The sequence below is a fragment of the Lutra lutra genome, chromosome 16, assembly GCF_902655055.1.
Source record: "Lutra lutra chromosome 16, mLutLut1.2, whole genome shotgun sequence".
NCBI classification, from domain to species: Eukaryota; Metazoa; Chordata; class Mammalia; order Carnivora; family Mustelidae; genus Lutra; species Lutra lutra.
This window is the reverse complement of record NC_062293.1, coordinates 54460620-54478374: the sequence shown is the minus strand read 5'-3', so window position 1 is coordinate 54478374 and position 17755 is coordinate 54460620. Positions and strand designations below refer to the sequence as shown.

General features: G+C 55.5%; 1 protein-coding gene across 5 annotated transcripts in view; it reads left to right on the top strand.

Moving 5' to 3' along the window:
• The window catches only part of ARHGAP44 (Rho GTPase activating protein 44), a 176198-nt gene that overhangs the window by 155930 nt on the left and 2513 nt on the right, over positions 1-17755 (top strand). For 2 of the 5 annotated variants that reach the window (XM_047706567.1, XM_047706566.1), the window contains exons 17-20: positions 6381-6398; positions 7132-7353; positions 10983-11140; positions 13981-14361. In XM_047706567.1, coding sequence (XP_047562523.1) covers positions 6381-6398; positions 7132-7353; positions 10983-11140; positions 13981-14361 — 779 coding nt within the window. Of the gene's footprint in view, positions 1-6380; positions 6399-7131; positions 7354-10982; positions 11141-13980; positions 14362-16536; positions 16588-17755 lie in introns of all 5 variants that reach the window. The other 3 variants (XM_047706569.1, XM_047706568.1, XM_047706570.1) reach the window with 3 other exon arrangements.

Genomic DNA, 17755 nt, shown 5'->3' with positions numbered 1-17755 from the left:
AAGAGTTGGATAAGATGTCTGCACTCTCTTGCCCATCCTCCAGGAAGGACCCATAGTCCCTAAGCATTTGTCTGATGCCTCCCATTGGCCGTGTCCCTGGCTGGGTCTCAACAAACTCAGCTGGGACCGTTGAAAGGGCTGCACCTAGAGGCAAGAAGAGAAATTATGTCACTGATGGACTGTCCTTCCTTGTTCACATCTTCCTGATGGCTCTGATCCTCCCCTTTTCTACTCCTTTCTGTCTCCACTCCCTGTCCACTGCCAGCCATAGACTTCAGAGATCCTACCGGGACCACCAGTGCCCATCCCATACACACCAGTCTCTCTGCTGCCTGTTTGCTGCCTTCTGGCTCTGGCCCATGCTCTCCACTCTCACCCTGCTGGCTGACATCTGTGCCACCGTGCCAGCTCAGTCCTAGCCTCTGGAGTCCGAGCAGGATTGCGTCTGCCCAAAGAAATCCCAGTGGCCTTGGCTCTTTATAATCAGAAGACTGACGCTCAGTCCTCTTTCAAGTCTCCAAACCTGACGTGCCTGCCGCCATTTTGTTTGTCACATAGCTGTCTGGTCCTCAGAGGAGCCCTACCAGACCCACTTGATTGCAACCCCAAAATCTATGGGGATCTTTACACCAGAGCCACCGGTCTACCCTAGAGCTCAGTTTGCTGTGTGACGCGTCCTTTGCCTGTACTGGACACCTGCTCTGCAGTGGGTCTTGTCCCACCCATCTGGACCTCCACCTCGATGTCCAGCACTTTGGAACAGGCCCTTTAATTGAGAAGGTTCGGAAGCAATGTGAAAGGGGCTCTGTGCACGACTAGTTGCACTGTTGGTCATGTTGGGTTGGGAGGGGACGGAAACCTGGGGTATGATGGGCTTGGAAAACTCATGATTCAACACACGGAAACCAGTTCACGTAGTGTATGACTTCTTAGTCTTTAACATGTCGTCACAGCCACAGATTTTTGTAAGGTGGCTGTGGCATGCTTCCTTTCCCAGATCTATTAAATCAGAAAGCCCATGTTCACCTGACAACCAGAACTAGGGGTCCAAAGGCCTGTTATTGTGGATATTAGGGTGCTCTGCTGAGCCTGCAGGGGAGGATGGACAGCACACAGAGACCGTGACCCCGAAAGGCATGTCGCCGTGGACACCTGGTGCAATAATTTTATTTCCGATAGAGCCTAAGGCTGTCTGAAGACGAGCTTACCTAGAAAGTCGTCCGGGTTACTGGGGAATTTGACTCCTCTTTTGGGTTTGCATTGACCAAAGGGACCTTGTTAGAGGTATATTCTCGGCCCGGGGCCCCAGCTCGGCTTCCGCATCACCAGGATTGACGCGTTTGTGGGTGCTGAGATCGAGTCTGCGAAATGTGGCCAGCCTTTATTCGTACTGGGGAGGTGAAGAAGCTTTGTTGTTACGTATTTAAGAAAGGAATTATCTATCCCCAGAGGAACTGGAAATTACTTGATTCTGGCCTTTCCTGAGTGAGTGTAGCCAACGCTAAGTCTTAGGATTTTTAGGCTTCCTGTCCCTCACCATCTGGGGACCCCGCAGACCCCAGCCACTGCTTCCTGACTCCCAAGTTTATCTTAAACATTCCCTGAACTTACAAGTCTTCAGTGGATGCTTGGAGACCTTCCCAAATTCCCCAGGCTCCTGCTGTTTGACGGCAGATGCATTTCTTTTCTCCTCTCTCCTGGCTGGCCTTTGCCAAATGTAACTGCTTTTTGGAATAGCCATCAGAACCTTCCAGATCTCTCTAGACTTGAGTACTTCAAAACAGTATATTAGTTAATACATCTGGCTAGGATTATTCCTGACCAGAATTCAAAGGCAGCATGGCAGATGTCTGTCCTACAGAGGGGAGAAAAGGAAAAATCACCTGCCTAATGCTTGACGATCCATTCCCTATAACGGTTCACAGTAAACTTCTGCTCTGGGATAAATACATTCCTTATGTAGATGCCTGATCTTCCATCTTTCAGATTTGGGCTTCTGTCTTCCCTCCCTCCCTCCTTCCACCAGCGCACTCCTTTGTCTCTTAATTTTTAAGGTTCTGGATCTTAATGCTTTCCCCATGTGGCCTACCAGGTTACAGACTTTGCAATAAGAGCACAGCTTCATTTCCTACATCGGGGAGACGTTTCTAGGTCTGACCTTTCTAGTCCCTTGTCTACGCACCCTGTGGGAGAAGAACCCCACCCCTTATGTGAAAGAGCCCTGTTATGAACATGCAAAGGATGAACTTAGGGATTGGGCTCTCTTCCAAGTTCAATTCTGGCCACTTGACCTTGGGAAGTGACCCTCTGAATGCCTCCATTTCTTTAACTGCAAAACGAGAAACTAATGGCCTTGTTCTGTGCATTGAATAAAATCCTACTTAGGAAGCATTCAGAACAATGCTGTGGGAAACCTCAGCTGTTTTGAGTACAGGGACTTGGTTTTTGAGTGACATTATGTCATTTTTAAGATCACGACATGGCTGGACATGCTTCTCCATGAGGCACTCTGCCCGACCCCTTCCTTTGCCGTCATGCTAAGAACACCACGAATGTCTGTCTGTCCATCTCCACCCTCTCATGGGCAGTCAGGCCAATTCTGCAAGCACAAAATTCACCAAAGCCAGCACGGACTGGCCGAGGACGTGGACGGTTTCAGGAGGCTCCTTGGGACATGGAAGGCCTTCTGTAGGGCGGAGGGTGGCCGCTGTTTCCGCCTGACTCCTGCTCCCCACCACAAGTTTTATTTCCCAAAGAACCTTTCAACCAAGATGAGACCCTTCTGGTTCTTCCCTTCTTTCCTGCCCAGATGCCCTGGGCTGGGTGGTGAGACTTAAGGAAAGAAGAGGGTCTCCTCTTTATTTTTCTTCCTTAAACCTAGAGCTCTCCAAGGATGCTTTCCCCTCCTCTGAAACCCACAGTGGCGCATCTCACCAGATTCCTTGAAGACCCAGGAAACTCTATTCCTTGTTTGTTCCCCCTACTTCTATCAGAGAACTGCCCCCTCCCCGGATCTTTGGAGTTTTGTTAGGAAGGGATGTCAGTCTCATGGCAGATCCTATAAAGCTGGGTGGCATGACTCAGATGGGGTCTTTCCCAAAGTCTCCATCTCTCGCTGGCCTGATTGCACCGCACGCTTCTGTCCCCCTCCTGTCAGCTTTTTGTAGGCTTAGGTTCACTGTCTTTGTCCATGAGGATTTAAAAAAAAAAAAAATCTACCCTTGGCGCCTACAAGGACAGAGCATCATTGTCAAGGCTACCACTTGTTGGCTTCCTAGCAGGTGCTTAGTAATTCGTTCATACTGTTTTCCTCGTTCTTTACAACCCTGAGGTTGTACAGAGAACCATCAGAGGAAACTAGGTGTTTGGTAATTCATCGCTATCACACAGTAATGAGAAGATCTGGGATTCAGACCCCAAATCCCTCCTTCCAGAGGGCGGCGCTGCTCCCCGGAAGCATTGGGGTGAGCGGAACAGAGGACCAACTCCTCACCATCCAGCTCCAAGCCTTTATCTTCCCTCCACAAAGGTGCCCTGTGATTCTCTGTGTTCTCCAGCTTGTCGACCCCATAAAATGTCATTGGCAAAACTAGACGGACTTCTTATGGGGCACACCCTCACCCATCACCATGGCCCCTTGAGTGGCCACTTGGCTTCCTCCCCCAGGTGAGGGTCTGAGGGCATGCTAAATGTACCTTGCCTCTCAGTCACTGTAAATTACCTTCACAGCAGTGCTGGAAGTGGGATGGGAGGTATTAGCCTCATTCTGTGGATGGAGAGAGAGCTCTGCCAAGTCAGTGGCTTAACTGGGTCTAGACACTTGGATGGTTCCAGAACTTATTCCCCAATACAGTCTGTTAGGAAAGGTACAGAGTGTGTCCTATGATGAGTTCCATACATAGGAGGAGTTCAGCAGGGCGGATTGTGCGTCAGTAGGAACTGTCATTGGGTCTGCCCCTCCACCCCCGTGCACCTTAGTGATGAGTAGCTCAGAGCTCTGAATTCCCTGCCCCCCTTGGCTCTTTGACCCTAAAAGACAGGAGTGGAGACAGGCATCCCAGGGCCAAATGCAGGCATTCTGGTCCTGCCTCCTTGCTCCCACCTCCCACAGGACCCAGAAAAAGCCATAGGAGAGGCTTGCCCTGAGGTCCCCTGTGGGATTCTGGAACATACTCCTGCCTCCTTATTAATTTCCAAACCCTTTGCTTCCTGGAGCTTCCTGGCCTCTCACTTCTTGCTCTGCCCTGGATTCATCTCTACAGGGGTCTGAAAACCAGTTCCTCTAAATTTTCTCCAGGAAGCAGTGGGCCACAGGAAATCTGTGCCATCCAGGCTGGCCTCAGTGACTTCTCATGGAGTCCATTGTGTTTGATTAATTACCCTTCCATTTCATCCCTCTCTTGGTAAACACAGTCAGTTTCTTGATTCTGGCTACTGTTGCTTCTTCCCAGGGAAACTTAGTATAACCTTTGGGTTGTGTTCTCCTGTCTTTGAATAGCTTCTGCTCTGTGGCAGTGTGCCAAGCCGTTTTATAATTTTTGTTTATGTAGTTGGGTTGGGTTTTATGTAGACATTCAGACATTTCAATATTCCATTTATTTATACCAATTTTATTTTCTGAAAGCGAATATGCGTTGAGTAGCCCCCCCAGGAGCACTGCCTTTGTGACTGATTCACTCTGTAAAGATTTGCATTGCTTTTCCAAAGGTCTCCAAATGTTTGATGCACATGCACTAGGAAAAAGAGGTGCTGCCTCCCCTCAGAAAGGAATTTCAGCGGGGAGAGTGAAGATTGCATATGGCACCGCAGTCCCTGTATCAAAGCAGGAGCGTGTGCTCAGCTCTTAGTTCTTGGTACCTGAGTTTTGCTGCGGATACTTCCCGGGTCTTTCTCAGTCCGTCCCCCATGCCCTAGCTGGTGCCTTCACTTGGGAAACCAGATCAGCAGGGAGTCTGGTGTCTGGGCTTGCTGATGCTTGAAGATGCTGTTGGAAGTAGAAGGCACCCCCCAGGAACGCAGATCCTGGAGCCCACGCCCCCCCTGGTGCTTCCCTCCCCACCCGCAAATGGAAAGGTCTTCCTATGTGAAAGAACATAGGATAAGGAAAATGGGGTGAGATTGACCTTGGCGCTTTTCATCCTGATAAATTCAGAAGCTCATAGTTGTGTCCCTTGCAGTCCCTTTTAAATGCAACCGGACTTTTCCCCCAAGTTTTGCCTGACCCCCGAGAGTGATTCTGGATGTCCTGTAGAAGGTGCTTATTTTTTGGTGGCGAGTCTTCAGATCCACAACGACTTGAGAACTAGTGGGTCTTGGAAAGAGGCCCAGCCCCTGAGACTGCCCCCCCACCAAATCCCCAGGTGCCTCCTCAGAGCCATACAAGGGAGGTGAGGAATAGTAACAATGGCAGGACATGAAAAGCGTCAGGAGGCTGTCCTCATCCCAGTGTCTGCTCAGCGTTACTGCCATCTCTCTGCAGGCTGGACCCCACGGCTCGCTTCCTTAAAGGACCCAAATCCTACCCGCTATAGCCAGTCTCCAAATTTGAGCCTTTTTTTTTTTTAAGATTTTATTTATTTATTTGACAGAGATCACAATTAGGCAGAGAGAGAGAGACGGGGAAGCAGGCTCCCCGCCGAGCAAAGAGCCCGACTCGGGGCTCGATCCCAGGACCCTAGGATCATGACCTGAGCCGAAGGCAGAGGCTTTAACCCACTGAGCCACCCAGGTGCCCCAATTTGAGCCTTTTTTCTTGGTTTGTTGAATCTCACTGCTGGTCTCTAAGGTAAATGTCCTTCTAGGTGGGCAGAGTTCACAGTGCACTAGCCCTTTGCCTCTGATGGGTGTGGGTCAGAGTAAGCACCCCATTGCCCCCATACCCACACCCCACTGTGCCTCTGTACACAGCAGACACAGGTGCTGGGAGGTTTCCCTCCTGCACGAATGTGTCTCCCTTAGTACTAGAAACGTCCAATCTTGGTTTAGTCAGTGAGGATCTTGACTTCATACCATAGTACCAGTTAGCTTCTAGACCAGAGGAAAGAATGAATAACCTTTAAACCATGTAACTGGGAAGCCAGCAGATGGCTAGTTTTACCGACTTTTACTCTCCCTTAGGACACCAGCTCCCCCCACACCCCTACCCCTACACACACCAGTATCTGCTTTCGGCTTCTCTGTCCGTTCACATTGGAACAAAGGATAGGATCTTCGCCCCTTCAAGCAGAAGAGCCCCTTCAGAGAGGCCAACTGAACTGAATCTGTTTCATGGCACAGCAAAAGCCTCACTCTCAGCCCCTGATCTTGACAAGACAACCCGTGTGTCCAAAGGAAGGCATAGTTTTTTTGACACTAATATCTGTATGTTTCTGTCCCTGCAGCCTTAGGAAAATCCAAAGGTACAGTATCCTTGGGTAGCTGCGAGGCCACGTTCAATCTCTGAGAACAAGCCATGCCTTTAGTGAGCTCTGCGAGAGGGTGAATGTGCCGTGTTTGGTTGCTTGGCCGATTTAGTGGAAGTGGGGTCTCCGTGGTTAAAACTGAATCGCAGCCCGGAGGGACCGTAGGCACGGTCAGCCCCTCACCTGCCGCATAGACCTGTGGGTGTGGCCTGCGTAGACTGTAGCTCGGCCAGGGTCCCGGGGCTAGTGCAGGAGTCCTGACTCGGGCTTATGTCCTAGACCCCAAGTGACAAACAGGAGGACGGATGTCTAGATGTTTTCTGCTGGTCAGTGCCACCTTCTAGTGTGATGCTGCCCCTGCCACTCCCCCCACAACCCCTGCCCTGCCCACCTCCATCTCCCACTTGGGGGAAGGAGTGAGCCCCAGAGAGGCTGCATTCTGCTCTGGGGCAAGCTTGGATTCCACACGCAGATCCTGAGGCCAGCTGGCTTTGGCAGAGGGTGGAAGCGGAGCCGCCAGGCGCGCCGGGGCCGCTGGTGTGCAGCCGGGCTCGGAGCAGCCTCGGGCGGGGCAGCGCCCCAGCCCGGCCTCGCTTCCCTGGCCCAGGAGGGTGCTAAGGCTGTGCTGCTGTTCTCCTGGCGGACGTGCTTGAATGTGTCCGCTGTGCGGGGGAGGGCGCCTGCTCCTGGGCACGCGTGGGTAAGCGGGTGTCTTTGTGTCCCTCGCCAGCATGGGCGTGAGGGTCATGGACACGTCCTGGGTGGCTCGAAGAGGCTCCTCGGCCGGCAGGAAGGCATCCTGCGCCCCACCCACCATGCAGCCCCCCGCGCCACCCGCCGAGCTTGCTGCACCTCTGCCGTCGCCCCTCCCGGAGCAGCCCCTGGACGGCCCCGCAGCGCCCTCACTGTCGCCATCGGGCTTGGGCCTCCAGCCTGGGGCCGAGCGGACCAGGTAAGCAGAGCCAGGCCAGCCAAGGCACGTGCAGGGCGGGGGCGGGTTGGCTGCGCCCTCTCCGGACCTCATGGATGCTGTCACCTCCCTGTTCCCGAGCCTTTGTGTTTGGCTTTCTGCATCCTGCTGGCACGCAGTGAGTGATTCCCAGCTCTCCCCCACCCCGGCTCGTCAGATGGAGCCCCAGCTTCCTGAGAATAGCATCCTGCGGCAGGCGTGCAAGGTGGCAGCTCGCGAAAGCCGTGAGAGCGCTAAGTTGCCAAGTCCGGTCTCCCCTTCCTTTTCTGCTGTGATGACTTCCCGATTCTGAAACATGGGGTTGTAGTTATTCTCTTTCTATCCTCTCTACCTTTAGATGCAGAGGAGCTGTTTCCCCATCTGCTTACGGGTGCAAGTCAGGGAAGGAGTGGAGGTCATGTGGTCACTCGGGTGGGGCCTGGGCACCTGTGCGGTGTGATGCCCCCTTGTGTTTCCATTTGTTCCAGGGCAGAAGCGAGGGAGCTCCTGGTGCTCCTCGTTCAGTGAACATTTATGGGGCCTTGAGTCCATCCAGAGAGAAAATGCGGGGCCTGTGCCCTTAAGGCAGTTCCCGTCCCCGTATGCAGAATCAGGGCACATGGCCATTTGGGTCCCAGCAGAGAGGGTGTCATCTGGCCCTTCCTTGACGGCATCCTGGAAGGGGGAAAGGCACAGGACTACTTCGCCGGGTGCTTCTGTCCTGAAACAGCTGAGAAGCTGGAAAGCTCTTTCAAATCAGAGGCCACTGTGCGCGTGTTAGTGGGGATACAGCATTTCCCCCAGGGCACCTGCTGAAGACCTTTTGGAGGCTTTGGGAAGCTGAACTTTTCATCCAATCTTTTCTCTTAAGATTGATTTATTTTAGAGAGAGAAAGCACTAAGAGGGAGAGAGAATCTTCAGCAGACTCCGCACCGAATGTGGAGCCCAAAACAGGGCTCCGGCTCACGACCCTGAGATCACGACCTGAGTCCAAACCAAGAGTCAGATGCTTAATAATGCCCTGTCACCCGATCTTTATCATACACATCCACACAAATGCCAGCTTCCTACATGTAGGGGCTGCAGGGTTTTTGTTTTTGTTTTTGTTTTCCTTTAGTGAGTAGGAGGTATGTTCCCCGTGAAATGGGGAAATGACAAAAGAAAAATGGGACCGTCCGCGTTCAGGAGCGGGCAGTGGGTGTGCTTGGGTCGTTGTTGAGGGCTCCAGCTCAGGGCTCCAGGACAAGGGCCCTGGCTCTGCACTCTCTGGGCTTCAGGTCCCCTCAAGAGAGGCAGGTGCGGGAGGGCAAGTTCAGCAGAGATGTAGAGGACGATCGCTGTGGACCGGGGAGGCTATGAGGAGGAAGTGAGCCAGTAGGAGAACTGCTGCAAGGGTTCACTCTTGCGCTCTTCTCGGCTTCGTCCTGGTTTCCCATCTGAGGGCCGAGTTTCAGTGCTCCATGCTATTTGACCTATGAAAGCTCTTTTTAGAAAACGCCCCTCCAAGATGGATTTCCCCGGTATTTCCAGAATCTCAAAGATGCGTGGTGACCCTGAGAGTCGCTCCTGGGCCGGGAGCACCACCCACGGGTTCAGAGTATTTGAGAGCTCATTGCCTTTGCTCGTGCTGTCCTTTTTGGGGGTTACCCAGCTCTGAGACATTCCCTTGGGTGCCCGTGTTCTTCTACCATTCTTCTTCTCTGCCCACATGGATTCTCCCCAGTACAAATGCATATTCAGTTGTTTTCATTTTTTTTTTTTTTTTTTAATTTTCTGGACATTCACAGCCCGGCTGATGTTTCCTCCAGTTGCTGGATTCCTGTCCGCCCCCCCTCCCCAGACGGCAGGCCCTCCACTCCCTCTGGCTTGCTCCCCAGGCCCACCCCTGCCCCCGCCAGACCTGGCAGCTCTCTCCAGCCAGGCTCTGCCTCTGCCTCCTGCTCCCCTGCTTGGCATTGACCCTGTCCCCGAGCACTGCTTCCTGCCCCTTTGCACCCCAGCTCCCTGTTTCATGTGTCCCCAGAACTAACCTGTCCTTGAATGTGTCCTTACCAAGCCACCTCCATCTAGTGCTCCTTAGTAACTGCCTCCCCTGCACTGGGTCAGCTGCACCCATGGTGGGGGGGGGAGGGCAGCGAGGCACAGTAGGTAAATAGCGGTTTCTGTGGTGGGGGAGGGCATCAGGTGGGCGGGGAGGGAAGGGCCAGCTGCTTAGTCCCTAGATGCCCCTCGGGCAGAAGACGCTGGTATCCCATGAGAAGCCAGTTTTGTTGCTTGCTTGCTGTGGGCTTGCTTTGTAAGGTTTTAACTACTTGTTGATGGTGGCAGAGGTGGAGGAAGAGTAGATCCATATTTGGCTGTAATACCTGGTGCCTGGGGACTTTGAGCCTGAAGAAGAATGAAAGGTTCCCCCCCCACCCCCACCCAGGTTCTTTTTCATTAAACAGAGAAAGATGTCGCTCTTCCAGCCCCTCAGGTTGAAATGGCTTCTGTGGCCAGGGCGGGGTGGGAGGGGGGGTTACCCAGGTGTAGTTTGAAGCTCACCCTGAGAAGGAGAGCATTCACCTCAGCCTTGAACTTGACGTTGCCTTAACGCCTTCATGTGGGGGCAAGCTAGCTACACTCTGGATTTTGCTGTTCCAGCCCTGGCTCCCGCCTCCCAGTCCTGCTGGCCGTAACCCGCTGGGACAGGGTGGCAGATCTCTAGCTCTTCCATATTCGGGGCCTCTAGATAAATTTAGGGAACAAATACGCTCTGCCTGTTTCCGTGGGAAAGAGGTAGCCACTGCGAAGGATTTAGGCCCCGAGCCCCATGCCTGACCCCCGAGGGCAGGAGGGTCCAGGCAGTTGCTGACGAGGGTGACGGGCAGCTTTCATTCTGCTTCGCTAGGGCTGCCTGGAGCCTAAGTAAGTGGGAGAAAGAGTCCTTTGAGGGGCTCAGGGCGGAGGGACCTCCGGAGCTCGATTAGGAACGTCTGCCATGGGAGGGGCGTCGAGGGATGGTGGGGAGTGAGGAGCTGGCCATTTCTTTCCTGTCCCAGTTCTCTGGCTGGAGTAGGCTATCTGTGAATATGTGCTCTATCTTTAGGACAATGCCTGGCAGGGAGGCAGCATGGAAGATGAATCCCCTTTGGGACATGGTGACCTGGGGTGTCCCTTTCTCAATTCAGAGGACTCCAGAAGCCCTCCCTGCCATGGGCCCTAAGTCCCCTAAGCCTCGGGGGGGGGGGGGGCTGGGGGGGAGCTGGGACTTGAATTGGCCATAAGTGACAGCACAGTGAGGGGGGCTGTGTTCACCGTCCCACTTGCTGGGACTGATACCCAGGCTGGGCCCGCTGCCCGGGCGGTGGTGTGGAGGTAAGGGAAATCAGCTGAGGGCCATGGCCCCACAATGCAGAGTGGGGGCGCTCGTGGGCTCTTGGCAAAGGGCAGAGGAGTGGAGAGGTAGGAGCAGGACACAGGTCCCCAGAGCCCAAGAAGGGACAGTCCCCTCTCCTGGAGCATCCCTGAAGGGCACGGGGCAAATGGAGGGTTGGCCCGGCAGGCAGAGCTCATGGGATCGTGACCCACAGGCTGGTACTGTGTGTGCCTGAGTGTAGGGGTTTTCTTGTCTCGTGTGCTTCTGTTCCAGCACTGCAAAGAGCAAGGAGCTTTCTCCGGGATCCGGGCAGAAAGGAAGTCCAGGCTCCAGCCAGGGGCCACCTGGTACAGGGACGCAGCCAGGGCCACAAGCAGGCCCCAGCCCCAGCCAGCCACCCCCAGACCAGAGCCCACACACTCTCCGGAAAGGTACGTCACTGTGACCCTTTGCGCAGGTCTCCGGCCAGGGACAGTGTCATGATGCCTGGACACTCCTTTCCCTCGCTTAGCATGGACATTGAGAGATCATGTGACTTCGTGAAAAATCCCTGGCCTGGGCATTAGGGCTCTGGGGAGTTAACCGACTCCAAGAGGGCCTACTTTGTCTTTATTCCTAGTGTCATTTGTTTGAACAGCAGGCTCAGTCGGCTCTGCGTCCCAGACACCGAGATTGCGTCCCAGACCCCAAGACCTCTCTGTACACAGCATCGTTCACAATGACACGTGTCTTTCACAGATCTTGGCGGGCCCTACCACCGCCTCTTAAGATGCTCTCTGGGGTCTTTTGCAGGGGCCCTATGCCCCGAGCTGGGGCCTGGCATGGCTGCCTACCCCTGGGATTGTTTCTAGAAGGTGACACAGAGCAGGGAATTGGGATTGTCGCTACAGGAGTCCTGGCCTTCAGTGTTTCTGGAAGCCTGAGAATCTCTGCCCTGACCCGGGAGCCCCCCAACCCAGAATCTGCCACAGAACCCACCTTCAGAGGCCCAGTTACTCTCTCTGAAATGACTCTCTCAGAGCTAGAGACATGCTCTGTGGTGACATTTCATAAACGGGGGGGCTGCACAGATCATGCACTTAAACTTCTTTGTTTTCTCCTTACATTCTTCCTTAGCAAAGTCTCCAACTTAAAGTGGCACCTTTTTAAACTTGTTCTCGGGTCAGGCCTTTCCAGCTTCCCAGTGTGGCTTTGGCCCCAGGCTTCACAGAATAGGGTGGCTCGCCTTGTGCCCCTGAGCCTCTGCAACAGGTCCCTGCTGGGCTCCCTGGCCCTGGGCTGCGGTGACAGGTGCCAGGCCCTTCCCTATGGTCTCAGTTCCCTGTCACACCCTGCACAGCCTATGGGTATGTTGGAGCCCCTCCCATGTGCAGAGCCTGTGCTGGGCCCTGAGAGTGCAGAGCAACAGGCAGAAAGGCAGACATGGGAGCATGGTTCAAGGGAACCGTGGAAATGTGGGGACTCCCTCCAGACCCAGGAGCTGGGGCACCATGGTGGCCATGGTACTTCAGCATCCCAGCGCCCTCGTCCAGCAGCAGCGGGTCGCCCTTGTGGTCCAGACACACTTTCCTGTCCATCTTTGTGTACAAAAGCCTTTACGCCTCCCTCCAGCCCCAAGAGGTAGGGTGACGCCTAAGCCACAGTGTCCGATGGGGTCAGACCTCTGGTTCCAGGCCCGTCAACCTGATGCTGCCGGTGGCAGGTCAGAAGGTAAGCAGGGAGTGCAGCCTAGAATGACCCGGTCCCTTCCCCTGGGGGTGGTCGGCAGCTCCGGGTCCTCCTGTGAGAGGCACATCTTTCTCTAACACCTGCCGCACTCCCCCCACCATGCCTGCTCAGCTGTTTTGTGTTTTTAAGGTTTCTCAGTCACACCGTGTCTCCAGTTTTATGTCCTGGCCTAGTCCTGTCGCCACTACGGAGGGCTAAATGTCCTCTCCAACATGGTGCCGTCCCCTGCTCCTCCCCTCCTCGGGCTCGTGCAGGAGAAGGCCTGTTGGAGCCTCCATGCCTGGGGCCCCGCTGACTGCCCTCCCAGTGAGTGAGCAGCCCCCTCCGGGAGCTCCCGGAGCAGGGGCCGGGAGAGGCTGCCCCGTCCTCGGGTTAGATTGCTCAGAAGGGCTGGTAGAACAGGTCATGGTTCTGGAATGCTCTTCCATGCCGAAGCTGTGTAAGTGCCACAACCGCCTGGACAGTCGGCGGCCCTTCCTCTCATGGAGCAGGGGTCTAGACGGACTGTCAGGGCACAGGTGTGGGGTGGTTAAGGCGAGGGAGGGAGCTGAAGCCACGCTGGAGAGACAGCGTCCTTATCTTGTCCGGGCTGCCCACTGACAGAGCCTGGGGGAGCTCGCGCCATCATTAGAATAGACTTTGTTCCATGGGGCGGGGGAGTGGAGCTGAGAGAGGAGAGTGCCCAAGGCCTCCTTGAGCACCTAGAAGACAGATTCTGCTGGACTTGGTGCTGTGCACGGCAGCTCTCGCTCAGTCGTCCCATGTTAGTGATCGCCGTCTCTAAATGTTTGCCCATGGACAGGATCATTCCTACCAGTTCATTGTCAGTGAAAGGTGTAAAGTGTTTGGCATCGTGTAGCACGATCAAGTAAACAGAGGCGGTGGGGGGGGGGAGCCAGAACAAAGAAGGGGAGCACTCAGTACATCTCTCTGCACAGTCCATGCCCAGAGGGCACGAGTCTGGAAGGAAAACTCGGGGCAGGCAGGTACCCAAGATTCAGAGGAGGGACGGGGTGGGTGGTTGGGGCGGGATGGAGAAGTCGCTAGGGAACTCGGTTGTCTGTGGCTCTCGCGGGATCCTGGAGCCAGCATGGGCATGGTCAGCCAAAAGTCAGTTTCCTGTCCTGCCACGCTCCAGTGTCGCCAAGTGAGCTCTAGTCGTCCCTCTTGAACCTTGTGTCACCGACTCCCCCTTCCTCCGTGTACCCTGATACCATGGGGAAGTGAAGAGAGGACACTGGGCAGCCAGCCACGGCCTGCGCACGGGAAATTTGTTCTCCACCCTGGCGAGGGCTGTGTAGATCATGGCAGCAGTCCAGGGAGGAGGAGGAGAGATTAGTGAACAGATGGGGAGACATGAAAGCTTGGAGTTTGAGGTGAATTTTGAAAAACCGCATTGGTTGCTTGCGGCGTGGCTAGCGCAGGGAGCCTGGGGCGAGGGAGCGGCAGGTGGTGGGAAGGGGCAGTGGCTGTGCTCACAGGCCTTGGGGACAGCCAGCTTCCTTTCATGACCTAGTGTGTATGCCTGTGTTTTCTCTTTCAGTTTCCAAGAAGCTGGCTCCAATTCCACCCAAGGTCCCTTTCGGCCAGCCCGGGGCTGTGACCGAACAGTCCGCCGGCCAGCCGTCCCCACTCAGCCTGTCCCCCACCCCACCAAGCACCCCTTCACCCTACGGACTGAGTTACCCCCAGGGGTACTCCCTGGCCTCCGGCCAGCTCTCCCCAGCTGCCGCGGCCCCTCCCCTGGCCTCCCCTGCCGGCTTCACAAGCACTGCAGCCAAATCCCGGCCCACCCCTAAGCCCCGACAGAGACCCACCCTGCCGCCCCCTCAGCCTCCCACAGTCAGCCTGCCAGCCCCGAGTCCACAGTCCACGGAGCACCCCGTGCTGGACGGCATGGCCCCCGGGGAGAGCATGTCGACAGGTAACCAAGCCGTGACGCCGCCACAGTTTTCCACGAACCTCAGCAGGGTGTGCCCAGTGGCGGGATCTCTGGTGCCACTGCCCATTAGCACGTCTGTCTGCCCTGAGATGGCCGTGCTGGTGCCAGTGTGGCTTCTCTGATCGTCTTGGGAGCTCCCCCCACCACACATGAGGCTGGAGGACAGCAGCCCCGGGATCCAGACTGTCCTGCAGAAGGGCTTCTAATGGGGGTTTCTCCCAGTGGAATGCCTGCCAGCACAGGGCTCTGCTTCTGTTCTCCGTCTGGGGGTTGAGCACTGAGTACTTGGAGGTGGTGCTCAGTGCTTCAGGAGAGGCTGGGGGGCTGGGTTATGACCGCAGACCAGCCGGCATCTAAGCGAGGTGAGACATTTGTGGCTCTCCTGGGGTAGAGTCCCGGTGTCTACAAAGGTACAGACTCTTATCTTGAGAACAGAGGCTAAGAACCAAAGACATTTTCTCCTGTGAATGAAGTAAGCCTTATTAGAAACGTGCATTTCCAGCAATATTTAGAGAAGGGTCAGTTCCAGGAAAGACACTAGTCCCCCTCGTTCTTTGAGGAGTTTATTGGACAAGCCCACCACTAAATTTAGTCTTGTATTAAGTTTAAAAATGAGAGATGGAGCTATTTCCCCCCCATCTCCCCAAAAATATAGAAGTGTGAAGTCACACACACCACACTGAGTGAAAACCATTCACCGGTGGGAGAAAAAGGACGTTTTTTGCAACATCTCCCCAAATACTCTGACCACTTGACAGGAGAGACTTGGGACTTGTGTGTGGTGACTGCTAAAACCCGGTTAGCATTTTCCTCATTCAGGGAGGCAGGCAAGGCATTGATTGGCCTGTGTCCTGGCATGGGAGCAGGCCGCGTGTCCCCAGGTGGCAGAGCCTGGCCATGTCTGTTCAGGGCTGTCCTGAGTAGCAGGTGAGTCAGCACACACGCCCCAGATATGTGCACATAACACACAGATGCTCCCTTACACATACACACACCCTTCCTGCACACATACTACACAATTACCGGATTCATACACATGCATACAAACCACACACACACACACCAGATCCATGCATGTAACGCGCAGATGCTCCCCTACACTTAACACACACCTTCCCTGCACACACACAAATACTGGATTCATAACAGGCATACAAATCCCCCCCACACACAAACACGCCCCCACAGGTACACATCACTACACACGTACGGCGTCCCTACGCTGTGCACGTGCACACGCCCACACACACCCATCCACATGCTTCAAGGGCCAGCTATGTGGTCCTAGGTTGTCGGTTCCCTGGGATTTCTGATGGGGATCGTACTTCCCCCGTGTTTTAGTCCAAGAGTGAGGTTTCCCCCTCGATCAGATGGAAGGTGAGTGAGCCTGTGGAGTTCGGCTCCCGGCCCCCATGACGGGTCTCGTCCAACTGGCGTGCTACGGATGGGTCAGGAGATCTTCGTATCGTGGGGAGCGGGCAGCCTCTGGTGGTTCGGCTGCTCTACTTTTGGATGGGACTCATGTCGCATGTACAGCTGCTGACGTCTGCTCTGAGACTTATCAAATATTAAGGAAATTCCTCCCCAGAAGTCCAGGACACCACTCCCTGCTGGTAGTCGGTGGTGGCGAGGCGTGTTTCCTACGTGTTTCCTACGTCCTCCTACGGGAGGGGGCACAGGTGACAGCAGGAGCTCAGGGTCACCCCAAGTCACCCCGAGGGGCTGCTCCTGCCCACACACCAGCCCCCCCCACCAGCCACCCCACTTCTCCAGCCACCCCAGGGAAGGGCAGCTGGAGAGCGTGGATGTGGGAAGCATCAGACACAGGGTGTCACCGGAGAGAAACAGAAAGGTGGGAACACCAGGGAGTTGAAACTGGGGGACCCGAAGTGAGTGCCCTGCCTTCCTCTCGGCTCTTCTGGAACGGCTGACCTTGAGTTCTAACAGCACTCCAGCCCCCACACCGTGGTGCGTCTGTCGTGTTCTCTGGCAGCAGGCTGTCGTTCTGTCCGTCCGTACGGGTCTCTGCCCGTGCAGCATCTGTGACGCTTTGGTTCCCGCCCCCCGCCCCCGACTGTGATACTCAGTGTAGTTGATTGTCCCGTTCTCGTTTCATCGTGTTTATTCCTTTCTCCGAATCCTGTCGTGTTCCTGCAGCTGTGTGACATGAGGGCCGCGGTTGTGGATACGTGTGAGGGGGATTTCAGGGTAAGCGGCCCCAGCTCGCCGGGCCCCGGCGCTCGCTCGGCTCTGCATGTGGCTCGGACCTCCCCCGCATGGCAGCTCCGCTCCGTGCCTCACCCCGGCCTCTGGGGAGCACTCTGGTCCGTGAGCTCCTCTGGCTTTCGGGGGGATCACTGGCCACTTTGGCTCCGGCTGGCTTCGCGCTAGGAGATGGGGAGGAAGGCCGCAAGCAGGCTTCGCAGGCTCTCCCCTCCTCTGGCTCTCGGGCACCCGGGTCAGCCCCGCCATCCCTCTCCCTTCGGCCTAGTACCACAGGGCTCCCAGGTCTGTTCTTCCTGTGGCGTGTCTGTCCTTGGATTGCCCGCCACGGGCTTTGGAGCCAGGTGCCTCACTCGCTGCATACGCCTTGGCATAGAGAAATGTCCCCAGGAGGGTCCCGCCTGGCCCAGGGGACACGGCCTCCACTGCGGGGTTGGGAGCGGGTTCCCTGCGGCCATGGGGTCATCCTGGCCGACCCCCACTTTCCAAAGTGGGCTCGACTTGTCTTCTTCGGGTCTGAACAGCGGGCAAGTCCTGAAGAATCCACAGTGGTAGGATTCAGTCCTCTGAGTTTATGTCCCCCAGGGCCTAGGGCCGGCTGCCTCCTCTCTCGGTATTGGGGGAGCATTTATATTGGGTTCTGCCTGCTCTCCTCTGGCCACAGGGAGCCGATGTTCAAAATTAAAGCCAAGGGACAAGCAGGAGAGAAGCCGGAGGGAATCAGGTGTTCTTGTCACAGTCTGGGGCCACCAGAGTAAACCAGGGAGGACCCCCCCTTCCCCCAGTTCCCGCCCTCCAGAACCTCCACAAAAGCCGCTAAACCTTTGGTCCTGTGGAGACGGGGCAGGCACAACACGAGGGGTCCCTTGCCCCCCCCACAGCTGTCATTCCAGACGCTTCTGATCCGACAGTGGGGGCTTCTCCCCATCCTGCTCCCTGGCCATTGAGTTGCCTTCCCCGAGGGGTCTAAGGGAACGGCCAGGATTGGACCTGATAGGTCCAGGTCAAACCTGTCATCCACTCTGGGATTCCCCTTTGGGCCACAGGTAAGGTAAACATGCCCGAGGCCACACTCGCTGCGTGATAGAGATGGGATTTGAAATCTAACAGCAGGAACTAATGCTGCAGGGCAGGTGGCCCCAGTGGAAAGGGC